We start from the raw sequence: 17,239 nt of genomic DNA on the forward strand, positions 1-17,239 counted from the left end.
TTTGTGGGACCCCTGCTCTTTACTTTGTAATACCTGAAACCATGTGATATTATCACTGTTTCATCCTTCCATTTCAGAGATTAAAGCCTTCTTTCTTCCAATTCCAATCACTAAGCAATTTGTGAGTTCTTTGTCACTCAAGGCATCCTTTTTAACTATACAGGATTATCTTAATTTAAAAAACACTGAGCCCACTGTCTTGAATGAAACTGCTGTGTGGTGTGGATCCACTAATCATTATCTCAACTAAAAATGATATAATTGACTAATCCTCAAGGGAAACCTAATATAACCAATCGCAGGCACGTGACATCAAGGGTTGACCTCGATGCACAACTCTGTCTGTCCACTAGATGGTGCTGACCATCCAAACAGTGGTAACATGCCTCCGTAGAAACCATCCAAAGGCTTATTTTATGCATAGGACCTAGGATGGAGAGCATTTGCAATCACACGCCTCCCAAAAACTTAATTGAGCAAGTAAGTATTAACAAATTTCCCCCCCGAAATTCGTTTACATTCATCTTGCCGTTGGAATATCCACATTAATGACCCAAATCTCCGAGTTTGGGTTCAGGATCTTTTTTTATCTAAATAGGAAACTAAAAATAAGGTGTGAACATCACACGTCGTACAACACAAGGCCTCTAATCCACTTTGTATAATCTACTAGGCTGCGTCTAGGCAAATCAATAAATAAAAAAAATACTCGATCGATACTAGTAAATCGAAGCCAACTGAAGGATGAAAAACTATTTTGCGGACATTTAAAAGCATATCTTCCGGTGAGACGTTTAAAAGTTAAAAAGTTACATGGTCAGCCAGTAGTTTTCTTATCTTCACAAATCAAATTAAAGCAGCCATTAGTCTGGACCGAAGGTGAAGATGAACTTTAGAAATGAAAGGGAGGTCTCCAATAGAAAATAGGAATTCTGCAATCTGGGGCATGACTTCAAAGTGCTTGTGATGCTCACTTTCTTTGGCCTGTATCTTCTTCTCGCTGGGCCCTTCAGAGACAGTTGCTCTATGATCTTTAAACAAATGCTTGTGAATTTGGTTATTTCACGGCAGTTTGAATTCTGTTCTGTATAATGTTCATGGAAGTTAAACACAAAGGCAATGATTTTGCATTCAAGATTTTGGGTCGTTTGAAGTATATTGGAAATGTTTTACTCTGTCCCAGCCTTATGTTTATTCATCCAGAAATAAAACTAGCCAGACTATACGATATTATTTAACATGAGGTTAGACTGTAAGTCTTAAGGTTCTGGATGGATTACACTATTAAAGGGGACTGCAATCCTATGATATAATGCTCTGAACAAGCCACGGGTCTAGCGGTCCTTTTGTGGGGGAGGGGATTTTGCTTATGAGATATCTTACTGACTAATTCCGAACTTCCAATTAGCTAAAAGCATTCATTTTCACTTTGGGAACTTTTGGATTGACACTATATTTCAAACTTGGCCAGAAGTGATGAATCTATTCAAGATGGCGTCCAACAAAGGATTTATTAAAAGCTGTTGGCCTTTTAATGTTTAAAAACTTGTTGGCAATTCATTTTACAAGCACAATATGACCTCTCTGCTCCTACTTACATATCTCCCATCTTCGTAGGTTGATGAACGCTATCAAGTCGGATTAATGGGAAGTTTCTCACTGCCCAGATTTCTCCTTGTGAATGCGGCATATAGCCTATCACAGAGGACTTCAGACGAGACCTTCTCGTGGCTGGGTCATTGTGAGTCAGGTGCGGGTTTAGACAGAATGCTCCTGGAGTTTCGGTTTCTAGCAGACTAACAGAGCGGCTCTGTTTAGTCCACTCAGTGGAATGGGAGGGGGATAAAGGACTCTCTCTCTCTCTCTGTCTCTCTCTGCCTCTCTTCCCCTCCTTCTCATCCCTCCCTCCTCTTCCCCCTTCTCTCCCTCCCTCACACTCTGCTCTCTCATCTCTGTCTGTCTCACACTTTCTCCCTCTGTCTCTCCCTCCCTCTCTACCTCTCTCTCTCACTCATTCTCTCTACCTCTCTCTCCCATTCCCCTATCTATCTCTCTCCCTCCCTGTTTCCATCTCTCTCACCTCACCCTACCTCCCCCCCCCCCCTGTGTTATGGCTCCATCTACTTAGTTACCTGTCTGTCCTTCACATTCCTGGGTGTGGGGCACATGCTCTGTGTGCACCAGACCAAGACAGAGAACTTTTTCACTCTCGTTCTCTGCTTGACCAACCTCTGGCCTTTTATGTTTTCCTAACTAAGTGTTTGGCCTTATCAGAAAAGGAATGGCACTCCTCAAAGAATATGATTAAAATGAATTGTGATTTCAACAATTATATCCCTACAAATTACATTATGCTAAGTTAGTTGGATGGAAGGTACTTTATTATCTCAGCTGTTAAATGATATTCAGCTGTTTCTAACCCCTCCAAATCGAAGATTGAAATTAACTAAAATAAACAAAATTGTATCTTGGAAAAAGGTGGGATTGATACAAAATACCAAAATTTTACGATTGTGTGAAAGAACCACACAGGAGTCAATGATTAAGCTTAAAATAAACTTTTAACCTTCCGGCAAAGAGAACAATAAGAGTGCTCATTTACATACAGAAACTAGAGAGTCCAGGCAATCAGCGGTCAAACGTACTCAGCTGTGCAGTGTAAAGCAAGAGATGCTTAATAAGTTACCGCTTACAGCTCCAGGGTTTCTACAGGTCTACGTAACTTCTACAGCAGTGATTCCCAACCGGGCGTAGGAGAACCTTGGGCCCCATTCCCCTCGCGGCCATCTTGGTTCTATCGAGGCTGTAAATGCTAGCTGGGTGGGGGGATTGAGTGAGGAATTTGTTGTTCAGCAGCGTTTAGAACCAAGGTGGATGCTAGCTGGACAATAGGGGCTGGGAAAAGGTTTCACAGGGGTACTTGGATTTTGCTTTGAGTACTCAGAAGACCTACAAAACAAAAATGACTCAGTAAAAACGTTAGCATTTGTTGAATTTGTTAAGCACAGTATAACGTAAATATACTATTGATTGTTGCATTACATTTCAGTCCAGATGTAGCAGTATACCTTAGCTTAATCTATTCGAAACATCTAGGACACTACGTTATTAATATTATGCTGATGACATTTTTTTATGTTTGGTGTCGATGTAGGGGTAGTTGTGCCGTGGAGGGCTGTATGCTATGTGAGACAGAAACACTAAACCCTGTTCTAGACCACAGCTTCAGTCTACACTGGGTTGTATCAGAGCTACACTGACTATTAGAATGAAATTAATCAGTTTATTATGGTTAATTCCTCAGAGCCAACCATGAACACATAAAGAAGCACAGATACTTCCCTGTATCAGTGAGAAACATATACTGAGACAATACAATTTGTTGCGGAACAAAGGGTTTCATTTGGCACAAAGTGATACTTTCACTCTAGACACTCATGATCACGAAGTTTTCATTGAGTTATTTTAGCATACATAAGACGAATATGCATATAAGACAAAGTAATATTAATTATAGATAGATTACTAATTCCAAATAGGTAATTATAGGGCATAACATATCATCTGTGTTTTGATCACAGGATTTGATTGGATCATTTGAAAGGAGTGTGTCTTACTGTGATCAAGGAAAATACAAATAACTTTTGCTTGACAAAACTCACTATACAACTATGTGTGTTCCATTAGCCTTAGACATTAGCCTTAGTGGGCTTGTACTGTATGAGGGAAGGAAGAAATGTGATGTTTGTCGACTCAGTTTCAATGACTTACTGAACTACACCCTTTTAAATTTACATTTTTTTTTTTTTTTTTAACTTTACATTTTTTCCCACAGTTCTGACGAATAATAGCCTTCAAACGTGGAAATGAATTATTATTAATCCTTAACAGCGTATATCACTCTTGAGCAAGCATTCTATCACAGATGCAGGCCACTGCTTATTCATGGTATAACCCCTGAGTCATAAATGGGCAGGATTCACACAGGAGTCTCTCCGAAGACCGAGTGGTGGTAGACACCATTGTCCAGATGTCATGGCCTTTGTTGGCGGGGACATCGATACGGGACAGTTGGCCGGTGAAGTGTTACCATCTCCTCCCAACCTGTCGCATATTTACCATAAGGTCCTCATCAATGTTTCAGCCTGGCAGCCTTTGTAATGTTTCCAACACACACACACACACACACACACACACACACACACACACACACACACACACACACACACACACACACACACACACACACACACACACACACACACACACACACACCACTGATAGGATTAAGTCGCAGGCAGCAGCAGAATACTGGAAGGCGGTTGGTCCTGGCTATTAATGGCTTTACACCGAGAGTTTAGAGAGTGGTGGTCTTTTGTAAGCATTTATGTATAATCTTCAGTCAAGTTAAATACCAACGTACTTCCAGATTGTACTGCAACAATTGGTGGCCTTGACAAACTATTGTGGAGGGGGGGGCTTCATTGAGTGGGGCTTCTTTACAAATCCTGACAGGTCTCCCAATATTTTCAGGATAGCTCATCGGTATAACTAAACCAACAGGTGTTTTGACCTCGCCCTGTGCTGGACTGTTATCGACAGGGGTCTACAGGGTTGCGTTCCTGCAGCTAATTGCGCAGAGCTTGTGCGGTTAAGTAGGTGGTAAGGTATCCTGCGGGATAGCATGTCAGCAGGCTATTCTTACACACACACCCGTACACGTATCGTGGTCTTGTCATCGCCCTGAGTCAGCAAGGTGTTGCACCTGATGGATTAGCAGCTCAGACTCACCTCATGATTACAGGTTCAGAGGAGTCACTGTGGGACGGCAGTGAGGGGGATGAAAACAGACGCAGCAACACAAACTCTCTTTTTACAAAAAATCAACAACAGTGTTTATTGATGGAAACGACTCATGAGTTTTGGATTTGTACAGATACACATACACACACACATATTCCTGACCCCCCCTCCTCCTAGGGCACCGACACAGACATTGGTATGACTGCAGATCAATCATCAAGTCACCCGTCCACTAATTCTATATGAATCCATACGTACACATCTCTATCAACCTGGTTGAGTTTCCTGGACGATGGGACACGGTAAAAAAAACAAAACGACAGCTTAAAAATGTATTTACAGACTCACAGAACATTAATTTAGCAACACACATTACAATGAGTAGCTGTGAAAAGTCACAGCAATATCATAAAAAACACTTTTCTGATTTTGTTTTTGATACTGAAAGAAATCAAGGTTATTCATGTTCTCTGTTTGCAATATAAATGCAATACTGAGCAGAGTTGGAATATGCATTTGCTTAATCACCTGTATCAAAAAAGAAGCAGCAAAGTTGCAGCAATCATTTTGTTTTGTTCCTGTCAAAAATGAAGATGTATTAAAGCATAGTTTCGGCCCGGGGCCAAACATCATAGCGATTGAAGACATTCCTAACAGTTGAAATCGTCAACACCGAACGCATCCTTCATCTTGGCGCCCTCTCGGAGTCTTCCCTGGTCCACACTGGACCAGTCTGTCCCTCTTCCTCATCCACCCAATAGTCTCTTCAAACCACAACCACAACAACCAAAACACTTGATAAAAAAGAAAGTCAACTGAACCGTCTTCACACGTAGTCCTTCCTCTCGAAGCCGGGCGCCGGGGCGGAGCGCGGCGCTGAGTAGGCCATGCGCGACGGGTTGTACCTGGTCTCCGTGGGGGGGCAGGTGCAGCACAGCAGCGCCCCCCCCAGTATCAGCATGGCGGCGGCCGCCCAGCCGATGTACAGCGCGGCGCCAAGCTCCCGGCGCTGCGCGTCGGTGATCAGCGGGTTGTAGAAGTCCCTGATGATGGTGTTGGCCGACCACGACACGGGGATGAGCTGCATCACGCCCGACACGATGAAGAACACCCCGGAGACGATCATCACCTTGCTCTTGGACGCCTCGTCCTCGATGCAGTTGGTGCACTTGGCGCCCACGATGCCGATGAGCACGGCCAGGATGGCCACCAGGATGGCGATGATGGTGAGGGCGCGGGCCGCCTGCAGGTCCTGGGACAGAGCCAGCATGGAGTCGTAGACCTTGCACTGCATCTGGCCCGTGCTCTGCACCACGCAGGTCATCCACAGGCCCTCCCAGATGATCTGCGCCGTCACGATGTTGCTGCCGATAAAGGCCGTCACGCGCCACATGGGCAGCGCGCACGACACGATGGCGATGACCCATCCCAGGATGCACAGGGTGATCCCGATCAGCTCCAGGCCTGCCGACATGGCGTCTGGTCTGCCTGGTCTCCGATTGGTCTGAGGTGTCGGAGTGCCAGTGGTGATGGAGGTGGTGGTGGAGGAGGTGGTGGTGGTGGTGGTGATGGTGGTGGGTGGGGGAGCAATCGACGAGTCAGCTAGTAGAGAGGGAAGCCTGGTTTTGCCTGTGCGCTGTCCATGATCTGCCTGCTGGAGTTCACTGTGCTAACTTTATAGGTAGATCAGGTAAAAGGGGCAGAGCTTCAGGCGGTGATGTCACAGCAAGGAGAGAAAGACTATGCTTTCATGGAACTGGGAGGCTCTCTGCTATCAGCTTACTGAGACTGGACAAAGGAATTGACTCCTTCCTGCACTGGCTACTGCTCCAACTATAGCAGACAGGGCTGGAGGAATATGATGGCGTTGTATTCCTCGTGTTCAGGAGGGTGCCTAGTTGGTGTCATTTCAATCAGGTTAAATGTTTTATGTTCTAGAGAAGTAAGTGTATTTCTTTTTCTGCAGACTCATGTTTTCCTCTGTTTCTGAGAGGATCAGTGTGTTTTGGCCCCTGAGACACAGTCTGAGAGACACAGGGGAGGGGCTGAGAGACACAGAGAGGTACTGGGTTGATTAAGTTCAGCAGTGGATAAAAGTCGATGTTCCCATGTTTTGCTTTGGTTCATGAGCCACTCTTGTAGCTCAGAACTAAGGAATGCTGTGAGGTTTGAGATTTTATACCAAACACGCTTATTAATTGATCATTCAGTGACCTGTAAATAAGCAAGACAAATGGTTGAGTAAAGTCCTCCGATTGGATTGTAGTGGATGTCTGTTGCTATCGGCATGTGTTTGCTAGTAGCATCCTTTGGACAACCCTGGTCATGGTGAAACTTAACCCCACCGCCTTAGCTCCCCAATTATTTATTTTGAAAATAATAACTCCCATCCAACTCCCTTCCATCTATTTTTTTTCCATTCCTGAAGTTAAAACAACCCACCTGTCTGTCTGGCGTTCTGTCCTCCAGCTCCGTCCATCCGTGATTCGAGTGCCCTTGAGATTCCTTGGGGTCGGGCGGTTTCCCTTATGGCCCAGTAACCAAAGCAACGGAGCATGCCCCCCAAACATTCTATGACCCAATGTTGACAAGCACACCCCCTACCACCCCCCCCTCATCTACAGAATGAAACAGCCTCATTGTTTGAACAGAGGGTGGAGATAAAATAAAAGGTACCTGTAATCATGGAGGCTGAAGACATATGGGAGACAGTGGAGTGTGTGTGTGTGTGGGGGGGGGGGGGGGGGGGGGGGGGGCTGAGAGACACAGAGAGGTACTGGGTTGATTAAGTTCAGCAGTGGATAAAAGTCGATGTTCCCATGTTTTGCTTTGGTTCGTGAGTCAATTATGTAGCTCAGAACTAAGGAATGCTGTGAGTTTTGGGATTTGATACCAAAGACGCTTATTAATTGATCATTCAATTAGCTGTAAATAAGCAAGAAAAATGGTTGAGTAAAGTAAAACCTTGCAGTTCTTGTTGTACACATCAGACTATGAAGACCACCTCTGTTTCTCTAAATTTGGATTTCAATATTGAAAAATAGGGTTTTCTAACTTTAATGAAGTGTGCTAAAAGATACCAACCCAGGACAGCTAGACTCACTCCAAGTATCTCCATGACAACAACATTCATTTTGAGAATATTTCTCTGTGTGATGCTACTACTAGTTTAGAGATGGCTTCTCAGGCGTTTTGGACATGGCTACTTCTAATCGGAAGGAAGTCTGGCAGTTTATTCACTGATGAAAGGGGTTCAAATGTTTTCCACAAACACTACTTTGAATGGCCAGCTTTCCCCAAACGGTGTGGGGTGAGGAAGAGTGCAAACAAGCAGTGAGTAGCTCAGGTCTGAAGCAGTTAACGGTTAACAGACTGAATGGTAAATGCTGGTGAATGAATGATAATCAGTAGAAGCCAAATAAGAGTTCACGTCTTCAAGCCACACAAGTCTGGAGTCTTTTTCTAACAATAGGGTGGTAGAGTTGGTTCTCAAGTTTATTTCAATGTTATTTGTTGGAAAAATATTCTAGTAACAGGAAGCTAAGACACAGATTAATATTACCTCTCTTAAAATGTAACCAATATGAATTCAGACTTTTTTTGAAAAATACCTCCTCTTTGTCGATAGGATTTTGAAAGATTAAAAGTGAAATTAATTCATATCAACACATTCTTCTTATTGTTGAGTTCTCCTTTGTTTGGCAAAGTCTTACAAAACCTTTTCACATCAACCACAGGGGTATTATTATTAATATACAAAAGAAAATTATTCCAAATCTAGGGGCCTGATAGAGGGAGTTTAAGAACGAAGGTTGAAAGTTAATGTTGCCGTTGAGGACATTTAGTTTTTTTTTAAGAGATAGGGGTTTCATAGAAAATATCTATTTTTTAAATATTTTTTTAAAAAATCAATCAATCAAACTTTTAGTATGTTTCATGCAAAACAACAATACAAAATACTTTACGCTTTTGAAACACAAACACATTTTTTTAAAACTATACTATAAGCAAAGAATACATCTATAACTGTGCCAGCTAAAAGACTCCCACAGATGACCGTGAGAATTTACCAACTGTAAACACATGTTTTCAATAACACCAGCTTGCAGAGATCTGTCAGAGCTGAGACAGCAGAGGTGTTAAATTCTTCATTTTAAAGAGGATATACAGTATGTAATCGTATAAGCAATAAAGATATAGTAGTGAATATGTGTTCGGTACAAAAATGTGGAAATTCAGATTGTAAATTGTATTTCAACCCACCAACATTTGTCTTTCCTGAATGAGAAACGATAAGAAGTGATCCAGCCGTCCCCCACTACTCCCCTGAACCAAGGGCGGGGTCAGGGGTCGTTGGTCTTATCAGTGACCTTGTTCTGATGGTACACACGGCATGAAAGCCCTCAACCCCTTATTTCCACACACACACACACACACACACACACACACACACACACACACACACACACACACACACACACACACACACACACACACACACACACACACCGGACACACACTGGTCAGACACTAATGCACAAGGTTAGACATTACAGCTTTTCACTGTGGGGTTTAACACTGATGTTGTTTTGTTTTCCTGTTGCTTTTGTTTCCCACCTTCCTCCCATCCTGGAATGGTCAAAACAAAGCAGTTATACCGATGACACAGATTCCTAATCCACCAAGTATCTATTTTTCTCTCTCTCTCTCTCTCTCTCTCTCTCTCCCTTTTCTTTTTTTCTCTCGCTTTTTCTGTTCTCATTGCCTGTGTCTCTGTCTCTGTCTCTCCCGCTCTGTTCTCATAGTCTTAGATGGGAAGCCCCTGTGGTTAAAGGCTGACTCTGTAGCGTTTTCCGAGAGCGAGAGAGAAGCACTATGACTTCACCGCGATTTACAAGATTACCCTAAATAACAGAGAGTGGACGCACGGAGCAGATAGAGTTGGAGAGAGTTTATGTGTGTATTTGTGTGTGTGCGTGTGGTGTTCTTGGCACCCCACGCACACCTCTGCTGGCCCAACTCCTCTCTTTTGATAAGGAACATATCATTTATTTCAGAAAGAATTTCTCTTAGATTAGTCATTGGCGTTTCCCTTAGTGTTGATTGCTTAGTGAACGCTTCTGCTCGCCAGATAAAACCGAAAGCGACCAGCCAACAGATTTTTGAAGGGCTAAGCTTTTCTGTTTGGACAGAATGTTTCCAGTGAATTGAGAGCCCAGCTGTCTGTTCTTAGCACATCACGGCACTGACAGCACGAGACACTATGTTCTGGTTACTAGCTATTTCTTTAATAGTAATTCTTGTGGTCGTAAACTATAGATTTATAGTTTTTCATGTCTGCTGATTTTGGCATGTGTTTGCTGGTAACATCCTCCTTTGAACAACCCTGATGTTTTTTTTTACAACTGACATCTGGCTGATAATAGCAACCCATTTTCACACATTGGCACTCTAGTCTCCTAGTTCTAGACAGTTTGTGCAAGTTCCCTGCTAGTAATATTAGTCTGAGTTTTATGTTAAGTTGTTAAGTCCTTTAGCAGAGGGTTTTATCCAAGTGAGCAGGTAGAGGGTAGTGCAGCTCAAGGTTGCCTACTGGTAGACTGGGCATATTGGAAATCAAACCCAGTACCTTTCGGCCGGGTGGGGAACACCCTGACCCTGACAATTTCCTCCCCTATATACTTCTATAGGATCAACTGTAGTATGAACTTCAGGATACATTTTTGCATAATATTAGTTGATTACTGTACAACACCCCATGGCTCTAAACTGACTTTACCTTGGTTACATACATGCTTAGGTGGATCACTTAAGGTGTGCTGTTGACCATTCCACCATTTGAATGTAATTTGTTAGAAATGCCTTAGCCATCCATCAGTTATAGGTCATTGAAATGCAGTGTGAGAAAATCAGTTTCTTGTTGATAGCGCTTGCCACTGTATCAGACTATTTCAAAATAAGACCGCTCTTGGGTTTTTTCTGACCAATCAGGGCATCTCTTCTCGAGGAAACCATTTAGCGTGTCATTCACAAGTCTGGTTTTAGGAGTTGAGTCCCAAAATCATACTCTGTTAAAACCTGCAGAATCTTACCTACAGCACCTTTAAGGTAGCGTGCACCTGATGCAGAGATGTCGGGGGATATCAAGAACAAGCTTGTTCCCCCTCAGCGCTCTCTGTTCCTCGGACCTCCAGATAAGGGCTGTAAGTGCGGTGCAGCAGTGGATCAATGGGGTCTTTGTGGAGGCTAGGGAACCCTGATGGAATCCTCTTATCTCTGAATGGGTTTCAGCCTCGGAGAGACGGGATACACCTGAAGAGAGAGCCCAGGCTGCTCCTCTGAAACAGACCGCCCTTTGTTTCCTGGCTGGGTTCAGTGACCTGAGGTGTAACCGAAGGCTTGCGTGGGGTGGCCAACGGACCCCGTCTTGAGTCGGACAAATTCAACTTAAGAAAAGCCCTCCCCCCCCCGTCCCTCCAACCGACTCGTTGACTCCCTTCAGAACACTTTCTGAAGATTTGAGTTCTTGGGGTGAAATTCTTGAATACCTATGTAATATTTAATGGGAATCCACCTGAATGGATCGTTTTCTTTCTGTTGGTAAGGAAAAGAAAGCTCTCTGACAACAGTATCTCTAGCGATAGCGATTGTATCACATGATTGGATATCTTAACGTTGTCTTCATTCAAAATGTGTAATGTCTGTGTTTGCATTCGTTACAAACAAACCTTTGCTTATGTACATCGAAAAAAAAAGACACATTTCTTTCTCAAAGATTTTATTCAGATTATTAAAAAATCTCCAGGAAGGGGAACACTGTTTACTTTTGTAGCTAGATAATGAATGTTATACTTTTTTTATCCTATTTTTATCTATATACATACCAGCATTACAAGAAAAAGACTGAGAGCAGAATGTACGAACCATGGGTTCCTCACGGGTAGGTGACAGGTGCTGCCTGCACAATCCATCCATCCATCCAGTCCACCTGTTCATTCATCCCCCCCATCCACACTCTCCACTCCACTTCCGATCAATCTTCTCCCTCTCTCGCTCATCACGTCTACAACCTCCCCAGTGACGCCTTCACCTGCATCTACCTCTGGAGGTGTGCAGGGGGGGGGGGGGGGGGGGAGGAGGAGGGGGGGCCGGGGACTAAGCTAGCATTCCCCCCCCATTCACACATAGTCCCTCCTGGTGTAACCGTTGACGGACGCCGCCTTGACAGCCGAGTAGTTCGCCGTCGTCGCCGCCCGGGCGTGGGGCTTGACGCCTCCTCCGCTGCCGGCCGCTCCGGGCGGCCTGGGGGGGCAGGAGCAGCAGAGCAGCGCGCCCCCCAGGACCAGCAGGCAGGACGCGGCCCAGCCGAAGTACAGCGCGTTGCCGAACTCCCTCTTGCCCGTCTCCTCCAGCATGGGGTCGTAGAAGTCCACCACGATGGCGTTGGCCGTCCAGGACACGGCCACCATCAGCAGAGCCCCCGCCAGCAGGAAGGTCACCCCGGCCGTCACCACCAGCCGGGGCTTGCTGGCCGCGTCGGCGCTGCAGTTGGTGCACTTGGCGCCGGCGGTGGACAGGCCGATGCCCGCCACGCACATCACCAGGGAGACGACGACCAGGGCGCGCGCGGCCTGCAGGTCCACCGGCAGCCCCAGCATGGAGTCGTGCACCTTGCAGTGCATCTGGCCGGTGCTCTGCACGGAGCAGTTCATCCACAGGCCCTCCCAGATCACCTGGGAGATGACGATGTTCTGGCCCACATAGGCCGCCACCCGCCACATGGGCATGCCGCACGTCACCATGACGCCCAGCCAGCCGGCCACGGCCAGGATCATGCCCAGGATCTCCAGGCCGGCGGAGTACATGGCTGAGGAGAGGCCAGGGGGCTGCGGAGGCGACGGCGGCCCGGGGAGAGGCTCTGGTTCCTGGGCACCGCGCTGGAGGATAGAGGCTCCCTCTGTTTGGGCTCAGCCCCTCCGGAGACGGGAAGGCGATATGGGATCTCAGCGGCTCCGGTTGTGAGGCGGCGAGCGGGTGAGGAGGAAGGGGAGAGGGTGAGAGGCGACCTTCTTTATATTGCAAAGAAGGGTGAAGGTGGAGTCAAGTTAAGCTGGCGCCCTGTTTACCTCTCAATCACATTTGCATTCGGGGACAAGAGGGGGCCGCGGGCGACAGGGGGATCGGGATGAGTTGATGCACAGGTCTTTGGGTAGCCCCCCCCCCCCCCTCCAACCCAAGGCCACACACTGATAAACACACAAACACACACACACGCACACACGCACGCACACACACACACACACAAACACACACACACACACACACATATGCACAAACACCTTCTGAATAATTATAAGTCCTCAATCACATCGATATCCAATCCAAACAGCATCCAGTCCACATCGAAATCAGATCCAAACTTATTCGCTTTTTAAATCCCTTTCTGATTCAAGGAGCCCTTTCTTGGATCAGGAATATGATACAGAGAATCATGGAGCCAATCGGCTGCTCCTTATTCAAATGCTAAGAAAGTGACTCTGTGTGTGTGTGTGTGTGTGGGGGGGGGGGGGGGGGGGGTCATGTGACCACCTGAGAGAAAACGCCAACTCATCTTGTGAATAAGATCCCGTGGCGAGGAAACAATGGCCGACCTTGTCTAGTGACGCCAGGTAGAGAGAGCTACCGACACAGGGCCAAACCTCAGCTCTCTCTTCTCAGAAAACTCAAAGACATGATTGCATTCAAGGGGCCGGATAGTATCTCCCTGCCACAAAGCTACTGGGTTCGATCCCCGATGTCTCCCCAGTCTATCTGTAGGCATTCCTCAAAGAGATGGCTCACCACCTACCTCATTAATGACATGTGTCTAAAAAGCGGAAATCACAGTAAATCGCTTTGGATTAAAGCGTCAACTAAGTAGCAATTAGTAATACTATTCAATAATAACAGGAAAATTCTTCAAGATGATCATGTGCGATAATGAGTGAATAAAATGCTTTGCACAGATCCTATGCTTGTTGGCTTTGAATTATATATTAGCCCTCACCACTGTCATGAATGTAAACACGAACCAGACTTGTGGAGGTAAGTCACCTTTGGGATGAACTTACTACAGTCAAGATGCCAAATTTTGTCAACTCTGCACTTCTAAATATGGTAGAGTTGGTTAAGGTGATAATTTGTGAAAGGGTGTTGGTTCTGAAGTTTCCACCGAAATATTGTGCAAGAAATTTGGCAACAACAGCAGAAAGAACACTGTGTTAATGAAACCCATCTCTATGTTCGCACTGAAACATAACTTTGAAATCTCTTTACAAAAAACCCCACAAAATAGATGTTAAATAGACACACAAAACCGCTTAATGCCCGAGTTTGAGGAAGAAGAAACCCTCATCAAGTTGACAGAAAGGGAACAGTGAACTTCTTTACTATATTATTTTTTACTATAGTTTAAGAGCCTTGTTGACTCACAAACATTCAAACAGACAAACAACGCCGGTGTCGCTCCCGGGCAGAGCTGTCAGGGTTGACCCGGTCTGAGGCTCTTCCTGCCAGGGTCGGAGGTCATCGAGGGTCAGGAGCGCGGTGTCCATCACACGCATCATAACATCGGACCGCGTGATTGTTACCAAGTGCTGGAGGGGTTCAAAGACTGGCTGATAACTGCTTTGGTCAGTGATGCCTCCACATGCTGTATAAAACACACCATTGGGGGGCAGGCTAGTGTAGTCTAGTGTTAGGGTTCTGACTACAGGTGTAATGCCCCAAAATGTCTGCAATCTATCTCTAGCCAAACCCTGACCCAGATACCTATTTAGCACCTACCTGCTCATTGATGTCATGTATCCAACATTCACTGTAAGTCGCTTTGCTTCAAAGTGTTGGCTGCTAAGGGTGATGTTGAATATCATCCATTTTGAGGGCGTTCACAGTGGGATTAAGAAGAGGTTTGTCAGGGTTGGGCTAGGTGTTTGGGAGGCTGGCTCTAAGCCAAGCCGGAGGAGCAGAACTGGTGGGCTGTGTCCAAGGGCGTAGGTTTGGTCTGAGCTTTGATGGGGACACTACCCAGACACCCCCCTCCCCCCCTTGTCTAGATAGAGACAACGCAGCGATATCAACATGAGTAGTTCTAGCTGGAGAAGGGCATGTGTTCATTCTATTGAAGTCTAACCCAATACTTTATTGTATAGCCTACTATTGTTTTTAGAATTGCCATTTCACTATTTTCCTCAAATTCATGCGCTGAATAGTGACCTGGTTGTGCGTGCATGTGTGTGTGTGTGTGTGTGTGTGTGTGTGTGTGTGTGTGTGTGTGTGTGTGTGTGTGTGTGTCTGTTGGGTTATCTGGATTATATAGGATGTAGCAAGCAAGTGATAACCAGTGATAACCAGATAAAACAATGAAATCCGCGAGCTGCTGCCCATCATGGGAGCGAAGGTGATGCAGGCCAATGTCAGTTCTACACGGGTGCCTACGGGGGCCAGTGCCCCTGTAGACATGTCCCTGACCCCCCCTGTGGCCCCCCGTGCTGACCAAATAAAATAATTATGATTTTACTGATTTTACGGAACTAATTTGATGCAACGTTCTACACGGGTAACTTAGAGCGGCGCACCCAAACATCGCGCTGCTGCTGCTCAGTAAATGAGAGCTCAGCGACTACTCTTGGAGAAAGGAGCCACGATTTCTCCTTTTGCAAGAGACAAAGCTAAGCAAAATGACTATATTTCGTAAGTGACTTGTTGTTCTTGCACATAACCGTGTTACTGTAGTTCCTCACACTGATGATGCAATTAAGTTTGTAAATATCTGGTCTCCATATATTTAGAAACTTAATCATATCTAAGCAAACTCATCGAAGCAGAAGCGAGTATCCAAATGTCAGTATCCTTGCTAGGTCTAGGCTACACAATGTTGTGATGTTAACCACGTATTTTCCTCCGTTTTGGCTGCTGCATTGGGATAACATACATTTGAGTAAAGAATAGAAGGCTACACACACACACACACACACACACACACACACAAATGCAAGTATCCACACATAGGACTACAAATGCACACAAACACTACACGTAAACACAAGCATGCACACAAGCAAGCATGCTTACACACACCCTGCACTGCTGTTATTTTTCAAATATAAAACCTGGCAGAGTTATGATCCCTGCATGGAGATTACTGACACCTTGTGGTGCGGGATGCTAACAAACTGTGAAACGTTTTCTCTCTAACACAAGAGTTAATGCTAAAAAGACATCGATGAAAAGCTTCTGTGCAAGGTCCATAATCAATCAAAGCATGCCAATAGCATTCTCTGAGGCATCTTGACAAAGTTTTTTTTTGTTGGCTGTTTTGAATTGTTGTGTTTCTTCAATTGTTTTTAGAAAACGGCAGTTTAACCAGCTGTTTATTATGTTGAGTAAAAGTGGCAGTTTCACATTTTCAACGGTTCGTTCTCTTTTTTCCCTGCAGCTTTTTTCAACGTAAAACAATTTGAACTACAAAAGTCTGAATAAATAATAAAACCTGAGGGACCTCTTCTAATCTTTATCCGTATCCTTATTAATACAACACATTTGTCTAAATATAAAAAATAATAGAATGATTTGGCCCGAGGAAAAGGTGTGTGTGTGTGTGTGTGTGTGTGTGTGTGTGTGTGTGTGTGTGTGTGTGTGTGTGTGGGGGGGGGGGGGGGGGGGGGGGGGGAGGGGGTTGGAACAGCATTGGGTGAAACCGTGAAACAGGGAAGGTTTAAAGACACCGCTCTTACACTTTACTGCACTCTCATTGGCTCCTGTCAGCTTGCATCTTTCAAAACCGGAGCAGTGGGGGTATGGGCAGAGGTTTGTGTCGGTTGGAGTGGCCTTAAATAACACCTGACTGGTTTTACCTGAGTTTCCTCATCTCAATGTTAGCAGTGAGGAAGCCCTCTAACTCAGCATGTTGGAAATGTGTATTAAAACAGACTAAGAATTGCATTTGGAATGAGGCCTCAATAATAAAGCTAATCATAACTAGCTTTGTTAGTTGGCTAGTTAGTTAGTTGACATAAATGTAAACACCAACAACTTTCAAGGATTTTGTAACCTATGGCAGGGGTATGCAATAAATCCCATCCATCCATGAGGCACACCGCGGACTACAGGGTTCTGAAAAGGTTCTGGGGTCGAATACTGATGTACAGTCCGGTCCACTGGTGGTTCATCCTCTAGTGTAATGCCCTGACTAACCCTTGGCCGTGGCTGGGAGTCATGTCTCTCTTAACTCCCTGTAAGCGTCTCTGAGACAAAGTGTCCAATGACTCAGTAGTCAGTGGTAAGAGCCGTAGCCCTGCGTGTGTATGCTTGTGCCGTGCGGCGATGCACCTGCTGTGGGAGAGGAAACCAGTCCCACCGGTTTCTACACACGGCTACAGGTGTGTCAGCATGTACC

General features: G+C 45.3%; 2 protein-coding genes across 2 annotated transcripts; both read right to left on the reverse strand.

Annotated features, from left to right (window-relative positions):
• Positions 1-5,629: 5,629 nt before the first annotated feature.
• Positions 5,630-6,277, reverse strand: LOC307072622 (claudin-3; the record flags this gene model as incomplete). Its single annotated transcript, XM_079732000.1, has 1 exon — positions 5,630-6,277. The coding sequence occupies one exon, from the start codon at positions 6,275-6,277 to the stop codon at positions 5,630-5,632; it is 648 nt and encodes a 215-aa protein (XP_079588126.1).
• A 5,704-nt stretch (positions 6,278-11,981) lies between these two features.
• LOC307072621 (claudin-4) lies at positions 11,982-12,668 on the reverse strand (the record flags this gene model as incomplete). Its single annotated transcript, XM_079731999.1, has 1 exon — positions 11,982-12,668. The coding sequence occupies one exon, from the start codon at positions 12,666-12,668 to the stop codon at positions 11,982-11,984; it is 687 nt and encodes a 228-aa protein (XP_079588125.1).
• Positions 12,669-17,239: the final 4,571 nt, after the last annotated feature.

This window comes from Pollachius pollachius (genome assembly GCF_949987615.1).
Source record: "Pollachius pollachius genome assembly, chromosome: 3".
NCBI classification, from domain to species: Eukaryota; Metazoa; Chordata; class Actinopteri; order Gadiformes; family Gadidae; genus Pollachius; species Pollachius pollachius.